The sequence below is a fragment of the Callospermophilus lateralis genome, chromosome 14 (assembly GCF_048772815.1).
Source record: "Callospermophilus lateralis isolate mCalLat2 chromosome 14, mCalLat2.hap1, whole genome shotgun sequence".
Classification (NCBI taxonomy): domain Eukaryota; kingdom Metazoa; phylum Chordata; class Mammalia; order Rodentia; family Sciuridae; genus Callospermophilus; species Callospermophilus lateralis.
Window position 1 is genome coordinate 29,495,032 of NC_135318.1, and position 12,833 is coordinate 29,507,864.

At 33.2% G+C, this 12,833-nt stretch overlaps 1 protein-coding gene across 3 annotated transcripts in view; it reads right to left on the minus strand.

Annotated features, from left to right (window-relative positions):
* Positions 1-12,833, minus strand: part of Atl2 (atlastin GTPase 2) — a 53,962-nt gene that overhangs the window by 20,608 nt on the left and 20,521 nt on the right. For all 3 annotated transcript variants that reach the window (XM_076833665.1, XM_076833667.1, XM_076833668.1), the window contains exon 2: positions 3,994-4,238. In XM_076833665.1, the coding sequence (XP_076689780.1) occupies positions 3,994-4,238 (245 nt within the window). The remainder of the gene's footprint in view (positions 1-3,993; positions 4,239-12,833) is intronic.

The window sequence follows — 12,833 nt, forward strand, 5'->3', positions numbered from 1 at the left end:
TATTTCACCTTCTGAAGTAAACAGTGAAAAGCAAACATTTATAAAAGAGCAATATAGTGTAGGAACATCCTATATGGAACCACTACATACTGGAAATATGTGGGAAAATAATGAAATTGGCCTTGCCACTTAGTTTGAACCTCATTTCTTAAAAACTAAGCAAGTTGAAATTTTACTAATACTAATATTAGTAATATTAGTAAAATTAGTAATATTAGTATTAGAAAAATACTAATATTACTATGTAGAATTATTATGAATACTCAGTAAAATAATACCTGTTAAGTGCTTAATAATCACAGTACCTAGAATTCAATGAATACTCAAATACTGTTATATGAAAAGATACTGAGGAAGAATATATCTTCATCTATGAAGTCTTCTTGCCGAAAATGAATAAAACCTGTTCTGATCAAGTCTATAGAATCGACATCAACGGGATAAAATTAACAAATCCAGAAATGTGCAGCTCTATAACACAATTGGTCTTTTCAACAAATAACTTGCCAAGAAAAATAGAAACAGGGCTTAAAACAATTTAAAAACATCAAGTCATAATGTAGATCTCATCTGGTTGGATTCAAACTGTTAAAACATAAAAAGCATCTGTAGCAACAAAAAGGTTGTAAACATTTCACAATATTCAAAAATTATTACTACTTTTCTGTATGATGACATTATTATAATGTCCTTTTCTATAAGAGATACTGAAATATCTACAAATGAAATTATATGCTTGGGATTTACTTCAAAACAACACATTCAGGTGTGGAGTCAGCTGGACTACAGATGAAATGAGATTGATAAGAGTTCATGATTTCTAATAATAAGAATGTGGGCATTCATTATATGATAGTCTAATCTGACATGTGTTTAAAATTCTTTTTTTTTTAAGGAAACTTTTTTTTTTTTTTGAGAGAGAGAATTTTTAATATTTATTTTTTAGTTTTTGGCGGATACAACATCTTTGTTTGTATGTGGTGCTGAGGATCGAACCCGGACCACATGCATGCCAGGCGAGCGCGCTAGCGCTTGAGCCACATCCCCAGCCCTAAAATTCTTTATAATAGTTTTTAAAAGAAAAAATAAGAAATGATATAAAGTAGAAACAACTCTGCATAGAACTAAGATCACTAGATAAGTTCAACAATAGCTATCATTTACAGTGTCAATATATTAAGCATGGTGTTAAGTATTACATAAATTACATAATTTAATTCAATACATTAATTTTTGATTTCTGTAGACTGATTCCAGGAATTGAAAGTACTTTTATGGTAGCCATGTGACAAGTTGATCAGCTTTTTTCTAACAATTCCTATTGATACTAGAGCAATCTATTTCACTTTGAAAACGTGTCACAAAAATCAGCTAACTAAAAATAATTAGATCATCAACAGATTAATGGCTAAATAAAGCACAATATAATCAAACAGAATATTAAAGCAACAAAAATAATGAACTGTGAGATGTGTACATTTTACAGTAAGAACTGTAACAAAATAAGCCATATATAGAATATCTACAGTATGATTTTATTCATGAGAAGTTCAAAAATGGGAAAAAAGAATTTATGATAAGAGGTTCAGAATAATAGTTACTTGAGGGGATAAAAATTAACTGAGTGAGAGAACAAAGAGGGATGCTCTATATCTTCATCTGGGTGGCGGGAACATGAATATCAAGTAGTAACTCAAAAAGAAACCATAAAAAAAGCTATTAACTTCACAAGAAAATGAGACCTAAAAATCTGAATTTCCCCTATATTTAGAGATTTAAGATAGAAATCTCAAAATAATCTTAGATTTTAAAAGCTTGCTTTTTTCTAACAAAAAGCTCACATTCAGCCTTATGTTAGTATTCCTCTACTAATTACTCAAAATAAAAATACTCATCTATTTCTAAACTATAAAGTAAAAGGTTTACACATTTAGCTTCTTTAGTGAACACACACTTACATAAACTGACTCATGTCAGTAGAGAAGACACTAAAAGATGATAAAAACTGCTGCTCTTCTACTTCTCTCAGCTAGCATATCATCTTTGCAGGTGTATAGGTTGAGGAAAAGTATTCAAATCTATCCCATTATTAGTTTTCCTTCTTTACTTACATCTCGTGGGAAAAGAATGATTAACCACCAAATCAGTATGTGATCCCCCAAATCAGACACTATGTAATATAATTTCTGATTAACAAAATAATGTGACTTATATCAGGAATTCTATATGAAAACTCTGTAAGTTAAAATGCATAAAGATAATGTCACCACAGAAGCCAGTAACTAGGTATATAACCTTACTGAGGTCATCAGAACCTTTACCCCGCTTCAGTGCCTCCTCCAGAAAGGGGGAGTTCTGTTAGTTCCACAATTGTGAATATATGACAAATGTAGGCTGCTACTCCTCCTCTAACACTCACTAATTTGACCAGAGATAGAATCAGAAATGCTACCTGAGGTGAAACTTATCTGTCATTCCTAGACAAGCAATCTAAGCTTCTTTCCCCTTCTAACATTCTACTTACTATCTGTGACCTACTTGGAATCAAATACATTTACAGTGAACAGCTCAGAAACAGATAAATATGAAATACACAAGAAGGAGTTAAAAAACATCAAAATTCTTTAATATCTTCCAAATTATAGATTTTTTTTAAAATATGCCACTATTTATACATTTTCTATTTCAGATATTAAGCTCTAGAAAATAAGTCTAAATGAAAAATCGTTAACATTCCATTCCTAATTTCCTAATTAAAATGTCATTCATTAATATGAACTACCTTCTTGATACTCAGGCATACCTGAAAAGAGATACCTATAAAAAGAATTTAGTAAAAAGCTTCTTGGGAAACCAACTGGGAAAGTTTACCTTATTTCAAGGCAAACTCAGATTTACACAAAACTTAAAAAGATGAACACTCAGATAATTACATAATTCTGTTAAAAGTTTTATTTCTAGTGGCTTATGTCAAAAATTCCTGTAAAGCCATCTGCCCTAAGTGCTCCACTCCAAAATTTTCAAATCCTTCTTCTTGGTCCCTATAAAACTTAATCCCTCTCACTTGACTCCAGCTTTTAGAAAAACACTAAGTCAAGTGGTTTTTATTTTTTGTTTTGTGTTTGACTTTGAAAGTCAAAGTCAGGGAGAACATAGTAAATATCTAAAAGCAAAAGTGTGTAGAGGGAGGGAGATTCATCCGTCAAAGAGACATCAACAACACACAGTAGCACTAACTACTGGAGACAGGGTAATCAATGTAAGTCCCACCACTAACAAAAAGGTAAACCACCCAGAAAACTAAAGTAATATTAATAAAACGTTCCATGAGAGCTGGGAAGAGAATTAACAAACTTGGACATCGAGAAAGGCCTACTATGAAAAGATTAGCAAAGAATAGGAGATTTGAGAATAATATGACATACTAGGAGAAGAGCAAACACTACAGCATACTTGATGTAAGGAAGCAAGCAGTAAGGCTCAGATACCATGGAAGGCCATAGAAGCCACTCTAAGGAATTGGACTTTATTCACTAAAAGTGACTTATTTGAGAAACACAAGTATACTTTTGCAAAGGTCTCTATCAGAAAACTTCACTAACAGTAAAAGTATCTAGGAAGATGAAAGTGAAAAAATAATAAAAAGGGAGACAAGATAAGTAGTACTTCCAATATTTTCAGGATACATTCAAACATGTTGGACTATTACTACACTGCCTAGAATATAGAGGTTCAAGCATATGCATCAATATGTATTATGTCCCAAAAGGAACAACAGAGATAAAGAAGAATCAAGAGCTCAAACTTACATTACTGTCTTAATAGAAGTCTAATTAAAGAACTATATTTCTGTAAAATTAAAGAAACAATACTTGTTTTTATATATTTATATATATATATATATATATATATATATATATTTTAAATAACTGGTTGGCAGTTATTCAACTGCCAATAACTTTTAAGTTATTCAACTTAAAAGACACTATTCACCTTGTTATACATATATCTAAGCATGAAGTCCAGCAGAAATGATTTCCCTTTACGAAAAGCTCCTGCCACAGATACCACAACTATGTTAAGATCTCGTATGTGCTCCTGTAGCAGTATCTGCTCCAAAGCTTCTTCATCAAGCTCAAAGTTATGGTCATCTTCATGAGCAAGGACAATCTGTACTGGACATGGTTTCTTCATAACCTCATCAGAGTTTACTAGGTCATCATCTTCATAATCCTCCCCTAGAATTTTAAAAAGAAAGAAACAAATTACTTTAATCCCTGTATTACAAAACTTTTCATTAAGAACCACATCTACAGCCAAAGTTCAAATGCACCCCCCACCACCCGTTCTCATCTGAGAATAATTTAATAAAGAGACAGTCAAGTACTTTTGGACTTCCCGCTCCTTCTGTAATAGAACAAAGAATGCTGGTCACATTTACCCCTTGAGCACTGCATCCTTCTGTAAAGGCTTTTTGCTACTGTATGCACCAAGAAAATACAAACTGACAGGGAATAAAATCAACTTTTCCTGATACTTCAGATTCCAATTTTCCCTGAAAAATTATTCCACATTACAAAGACTAAAACATATATATGAATTTTGAATGTTGGAATTTTGAATATATGAATTCATTCTGGAATTTAAAGGGCAAAGTTAAGGTCCTAAGAAGCTTCCAAAAATACCACCATAAAACTAAGTCCCGAATTTTATAAGAGTAACCTAATATGGCTGAGGATATAGCTCAGTGGTAAAACACTTGCCTAGCATTCATGAGGCTCTGGGCTCAATCCCCAATACAAAAAAAAAAAAGTAACCTAGTAGTATAGCATTTATTAAATTCTTTTAGTCAACAACACATTTTAAAATGTGCCACAAACAGTGACAATGCATTATAGAGAGAAAGAAACTTGAGCAGCAAAATTTTGGGAAATAAAAAAAATCAATATTTAATTAAAGAAGATATTATCACTGTTTCATTGTCATACCACTATAGCCAGATATGTTATTTAAATGCACAAAAAGTTGGGGCTGGGGAGGTGGCTCAGTGGTAGAGTGCTTACTTAGCATGCGTGAGGTGCTGGGTTTGTTACCCTAACCACATTAAAAAAAAAAAAAAAAAACCAATAAAATAAAGGTATTGTGTTCATCTACAACTTAAAAAAAAATTCAAATAAATAAATAAATGCACAAAAAGTTGACTTTCCAGGAAAGACACAATACAGTTAAATTCCAAGTTAATATATCATTAGGAAAGTCCAGATAAACAATAAAACAGTATGCAAATTGTGATTAAAAGCTTCCAATCTTAGTCAATGGTTAAGACCACAAGCCAGAGGGCAAAACTGCCTCAGGGAATGTCAGAGCTTCTCTGTTTTCTCATCTGTAAAATGGGGGTCATAACAGGACCTCCCTCACAAAGTTGTCATCAGGATTACATGAGTTGAAACATATATGGTACATAATAAGTTTAAATAACAGTAGTTTTAAAATAACCAATCCAACAGGAGAGGCTTTAATTTACACCTTGAAATGCCAAAACACTACAGTAATTTTCATCTGCCTCGTAGCTATGTACTACACCAACATATACCCACTTGCTCAGGCACAAATCTGAGAGCTGTCCTTGAAACATCTCTCCTTTCCATTACTCCTAAATTTAATCAATAGCCACATTCTTAACTTCACCTTCATGTCACAATTTCTGTTGATAGCATCTCTATCCCCATCACCACTACTTTGACCCACTTAGACTATAGTACCCAACTGCTCTTCCGTCATGAAGGCACTTACTCCCTTCCCCTAAACCAATTCAACCTCCAGAGTAGGAAATAAATAATGTAGTCAAATGTAAATTCGATTGTTACTCTCTTTCTTAAAATCACTGTTACAGAAGACTAATGATTAAAATCCTATACATGCCTTACAAGATCCTGTACATGCTGCCAATCTCTGGTTGCATTGGTGCTACTTTCCCCTCTTTAAACGAAACTAGTCTTTTTTTTTTTTTTTAGATACGTATGACATTAAGTTCTCTTTAGACTCAGACTTGATTTGTGGCATTTCTCTGCCTGGAATACTCTTTCCCATGGTGTTCCCCTAATCAATTCATATTTATTCATTAATTCTCAGTTTAAATGTCATTTCCCAAGAACAATAATCTTCCCTGAGACTCCTAACCAAGTTTAGTCCTTCTATATTAATACAATATTTTAATATTTATGTAAGTACATATTTATTATGTCTCCCCTCCTATAGTACCAAACCACTGCTTGAAACTCAATTATTATCGTCCGACTATAACCAGAGTATTAAGAAAAACAAGCCAGGGCTGGGGGTGTGGCTCAAGCGGTAGCACGCTCGCCTGCATGCGTGCGGCCTGGGTTCGATCCTCAGCACCACATACAGACAAAGATGTTGTGTCCGCCGAAAACTAAAAAATAAATATTAAAAAATTCTCTCACTCTCTCTTAAAAAAAAAAAAATACAGAGAGAGACAGGGAAAAAAAAAAAAAAAACACCCACCCTCTAAGTTCCTTACCACAGCCTCCACAGTACCATGTGATCTGACTCCTGCCTCCCCTCTTTATTTCTTATTACACACCCCTGTTCATTCCTAAAGCCCTGGGCCATTTGGACTTCTTCTTGTTCTTTTATCAGAATAAACCCATTTCCCACCTTAGAATCTTGTCTTTAAAGGGTTTTTTTCATAGTCCTTTTCAATATCTAAAATAACCCTTTTTCATTTATTTACATTTGTATCTTCTAGACCCCCCCCCATACAATGTGTTCAACACTAATCATCTTGTTGATCACTCATTCTATCTTCCGGTACCTTAACCAATGCTTATAGCCTAGAAGATGCTTAATACTTTTTGAAAGAATATATTTAAGCATTTCACTCATTAGTCTTACATCTACCATTATCTATTTTAGAAGCAAATGTAATAATTAATTAGTTTGGGGAAATCAAAGCAAGTCAAGAGTAGTTAAGGGTATTGACCACAAAATTACAATGAAAACTGATGGTTCCACAAAGTAAAACACTTTGATTTAAAAGGAACTTAAAATTAGTTAAGTACTAAAATATCACAACAACCAAATGTGGAGATTGGTGATTTTGTAAAAAACCAACAATTTTGTTCTCGTTGTAAAGAAAGTATTAGTTTTCTTTTTTTTCCTTAATTGAAAAAGAGAGGGGGGAAAACCCTAGGAAGAAAGCCTTTATTAACATAAAATTTTACCTGGATTAGTTAGATATAATTACCTTGTGGCTAAGTTTTTTCATAGGCATGAATAAAGATATGGACCTCAGATAAACACACACAGAGGCTAAAGACTTTTTAAAATGCAAGTGTGGCAAAAATATTTCAAAGATATAATGGAAAACACAATGATGTGATTCACCACCTTAACTCCATGAAGATATCTCCACCATATTTGGCATAAATAAACATAAAATATTTCATCAAACACTGATAAAGGCAACTGAATAAAAGAGAACTATAGAAAAATTTCATTAGAATACCTGTAAATATCAGCATCTGGTGATTACCTACAATTACAAGTCTCTGAATTTAGTATTTTAACCTAATACTTTAAATGTCAATTAAGTCTTGTGTATAGAATACTTATTATATTTCCATTCTTATATGCCAAAGTACCGGAACGAGTAGATTTCAGTCCTACAGTATTTTTCCTGATTCAGTTCCAAGTCATTTCTCCCTACTCAGCGCCAAAGTGGGTCTTTCAAGGTTAAAGCTAAAAGACAACTAGATGATTGCCATTTTCTCAAATCTCTCTCCTTACCTTAGCACTAAGTATATCTAATAATCTATTCATCACAAGTCCTACAAAAAGGCACCTATCTTTAAAAAGACCCATGGTTGCTAGGATTAAGGGAGAGGGAAAGATGAATTACAATTTTTTTAGGGCATAGAAATGAATTCTCTATGATACTATAATGGTGGATACCTGATGTTATACATTTTCCACTGAATATGCAACCTCAAGAGTGAACCCTAGGGGGCTGGGGATGTGGCTCAAGCTGTAGCTGAGCTCACCTGGCATGCGTGCAGCCCGGGTTCGATCCTCAGCACCACATACAAACAAAGATGTTGTGTCCGCCAAAAACTAAAAAATAAATATTAAAACTTCTCTCTCTCTCTCTCTCTCTCTCTCTCTAAAAAAAAAAAAAAAAAAAGAGTGAACCCTAATGTGAACTATGGACTTCGATAATAATAATGTGTCAGGGAAGATTAATCAATTTTAACAAATGAACTACTCTCATGCAGGATGCTGGTAGTAGAGGAAGGAGAAGGAATGTGGGAACAGTACTTTCTGCTCAATTTTGCTATGAATCTAAAATTGCTCTAATAAAATAAAATCTACTTTAAAAAGACACCTGTCTTTTTACTGTTTAATCATACTTCATCTTAAATCTTGTCAAATTCATACATTCAACATGGATTCCAATAGCAAAATTTACACTTTAGAGCTGACCTAGATCTGTCAGCAAACCTCAAGCATAATTTTTAGATAAGACAATAAAATGGTGCTATAAATCTGCATTACAATAAACTGTTACTAATATTAGATTACATCGACTCAAAACTAAACTTACAAGAAGAGAACAAAGTAAAAATTAATTTGCTTTTCAGAAGCAATTAAAGTGTATTTTAGGTTATTATTCATATTTCAAACAGAAATCTCAAATTTTTATGGAAAGTAACCTTAATTCTATCTACTTAGTCCATTTATAAAACCAGTTATCTGAAAGAAAGCAAAGTAATGTTTTAGAGTCCAGTACTAAGACCTAAACTTTTATAACATATATTCAAATGAAAATAGTAGCTAAGCATTCAATAGTTCATTCTAGCACATATTTTTAAAAGCCTTAAAGAGGTTACATTAAGGTACACCTTTTTTTAATATTTATATTTTAGTTGTAGTATTTCATTTTTATGTGGTGCTGAAGATCGAACCCAGTGCCTCACACGTTCTAGGCAAGCACTCTACTACTGAGCCACAACCCCAGCCCTAGGTACACCTAATTTCTAAGAATTTATTTTAAAGGAATAAACAAAGATACTAACAAAGATGTACAAGTTTACCAGTGTTATTTTTGGTAGTTAAGATTAATGCTGAGTGTCTCAAAATGGAAAGTGGCCGAACTTTGAGCCATATTACACAGCTTTAAAAACACTCTTAAGAAATAGGGAGTGTTTTTTTTTTAATTAGTAGGAAAAAGGCAGATTACAAATATAGATTATCCCCAGTTTTGCTTTACTTTGAACCTATAAAAATATAGGTAAATGGGGCATGAGAAGATTGGAGACTTCAAGTCATTATAGCAACTGGTACCAGAATTCTCTACCACAAGCAGCGATAAAATTAGACATAACAAAATTAAGGCATTATTTTCAAACCCTTACTCAAGCAATATAAAACAGTAACCCCTAAGGCAACACAAGGTGAATTGTTCCCCCAGTTCTTTGGACAGGACAATTCCCTCCACAGCATGATGTACTAGAACACAAGCAAATAAAGATCCCAGGATTACTAACATAATAGGAATCTGTAAGGCAGGGTGCAGGAGGAAAAGGAGTTGTGCAGATATGTGCCCAGAGTCTTCAGCATGGAAATAACACCAAGGGGACAGCTACTATAGGATTAGGAGAGAAAAAGCCACAGGAAGTCAAACAATTCTGAGAAACTGGAGTTCTGACCCAGTCAGAGTGGAGTTACCTTACAATTCAGGTGGCATCAAGCTAGGACACTAGAAAGGCCACATCTTAGAACTAAGGACCATCTTCTAGAATAAAGCCTTTTGAAAGACCATCCAAAGCAAAGCTTAAAATCAAGACTTGGAATGATCTGCATGACACACAGTTTGAAGATTTGGGAGGATGGGGAAAAGTCTCCTAAACTTTCCACAGATCCTCAGTAATGAAATATAGAGCCAAGCCTACACAAGGTCAAGATCTACCAGTAACTGAACTGCTTGGAACAAGAAAATCTCGATAACAGAATCTCACAATGCATAACATGTAATATACATGATCAGAAATTACTAGACATACAAAGAAGAAAATGTAGTCCATAGTCAAGAAGGAAAAACAGCAAATTAAAACTAATCCTGAAATGACCTAGACTGGGAACTTAGCAGAGAAAAGCTTTTAAGTAGATACTGTAAATATATTCAAGGACTTAACAAACAAACAAACAAATAAGGTCTTAATAATAAATGAATAAACAGAACATCTCATCTAAGAAACAGACTATTAAAAGATAAATGAAGCCAGGCACAATTGGGTATGCCTGTAATCCCAGGGACTCAGAAAGCTGAGGCAGGAGGATCCCTCTTCAAAGTTCAAAGCCAGCCTCAGCAACTTAGCTTCTCTCAAAAATAAATAAATAAAAGGGCTGAGGATGTGGTTCAGTGGTTAACTGTGAGAGAGAGAGAGAGAGAGAGAGAATATTCGAACTGAGAATTACAATAATTTAAATAAAATAGTCACTGGATAGACTTAAGTAGATTGTAGGTAGTTTAAAAAACAAAAAAGGTCAGTAAACTTGAAAACAGAAATTCTCTAATCTGAAGAACAAGGGTAAACAAAAATGAAGAAAAACAGACTCAAGAGAACTATGCAGCAACATCTAACATGTAGCTAGTAAACCAGAAGTAGGACAAAGAACAGAGATGAAAAAATACTTCAATAGTTAAAATGTTACCGAATTTGATTACAGACCCAAAAGGCTCAGCAAATCTCAAGTAGGATACATATAAAGAAAACCAGATAAGTCAGATTGCTAAAAACTAACTATAAAGGGAAAATCTTTCAAGAAACTAGAGGGTGGAGTGAAAGAATGATACATATTACACAAAGAGAAATAATTCAAATAACTGCCTCTTATCAGAAGAAATAGGGGGGCTGGGGATGTGGCTCAAGTGGTAGCGCGCACGCCTGGCATGCGTGCAGCCCGGGTTCGATTCTCAGCACCACATACAAACAAAGATGTTGTGTCCGCCGAGAACTAAAAAATAAATATTAAAAAATTCTCTCTCTCTCTCTCTCTCTCTCTCTCTCTCTCTAAAAAAAAAAAAAAAAGAAGAAGAAGAAATAGGGGGGCAGAAGACAATGGAATGGAATGATATCTTCAGAGTGCTTAAAGAAAAAAGTATCAAACCCAGAAACTAACATTCAAAAATAAAAGCAAGGGGTTGAGAGTGTAGGTCAATGCAAGAGGTCCTGGATTTGAACCCCAGCATGGAGAGTTGGGCAGCAAAATAAACACAATAACCAAAAGCTAATAATATCTGTTGCCAGCAGATGTATGCTACATAACAGGCAAAATGATGTTAATTCAGGCTAAAACATAATTTACTTATTGGAAAGTCTCTTAATTACTTCATATAGATCTGAATCAGAAGTAGTCAATAGTTACAAATATAAAAAATTGATTCCTTCCAGTAATTTCTTAAAAGATAACTGGCCATAGAGCAAAAATAATAAATTGTAATGTGGGGTTTATAATATACATAGAAGTAAAAAAAAATAAGACAAATGTTATAAAAATATGAGTAAATGAAATTACACTTTAGAAGTACCCTAGAACAATGACTTTAAAAAATATAAATGGTATAGCTACAAAAGCAGTAAGGAATCAAAATGTAATACTATAAAATACTCAACTCACCCAAAAGGAAAGAACAAAAAAAAGGGACAGAATAAGGGGAAAAATAAGTAAGATGGCAAACTTAAACTCAACTAAATCCATAATAACATCAAATGTAAATACACTAAATGAGAATAGACAGCCCAATGCATATGAAATATCAGATTCATAAATTTTCGGTTTTCTGGTAATCACATTATAAAGCAAAAAGAATCAAAAATAAATAATTCTTTATATTTACTAACAACATACTCCAAATATTATCATTTCAACACTGAAATTCTTTTAAAATTGATACTTTCCCTCATACTGTCTTCAAATCTGTGAATTTAACATGTACAATATACTCAACTCAGACATGAAATGTTTTTTTTTTTAAGAGAGAAAGAGAGCGAATTTTAATATTTATTTTTTAGTTTTTTTCGGCGGACACAACATATTTGTTTGTATGCGGTGCTGAGGATCCAACCTGGGCCACATGCATGCCAGGCGAGTGCGATACCGCTTGAGCCACATCCCCAGCCCCCAGACACAAAATGTTTATCAGAAATATCACTTATGTTTCATAGCATTTACAATGAAAGAGTACATTCACATATACAAGTTGCTCCAAACATAGTTTTCTACTAAATAACTGAATTAAATATCAAAAAAATTATACTCTTATTTGCATCCATATAGTAACAAAACTTTTTAAATGTAAATTAACTAAAATCAAATTCTGTTCTTCATGCTCTCCATATTGCTTTAATATGCACTGCTCTAATTGACTATTTCTCTATACGTATTGGTATCCTATATGGATGATTTTTCATAATCTAGATAGCTTTACGAAAGTAAAGCAGTTTATCACTCAAAAGTCCCTTGAATTCTATAGTAACAAATGCTTCAATAGCATTTTACAGATAGTTTTATAAATTCAAAAGAATTTACATACTGCATAAAAATTTAAGAGAATACTGAGGTATTTTTTTTTAAAGAGAGAGAGAGAGAGAGAGAATTTTTTAATATTTATTTTTTAGTTTTCAGCGGACACAACATCTTTGTTTGTATGTGGTGCTGAGGATCGAATCCAGGCTGCATGGACGCGCTACTGCTTGAGCCACACCCCCAGCCCTACTGAGGTATTTTGTACAAGTAAATAATTTAATGCT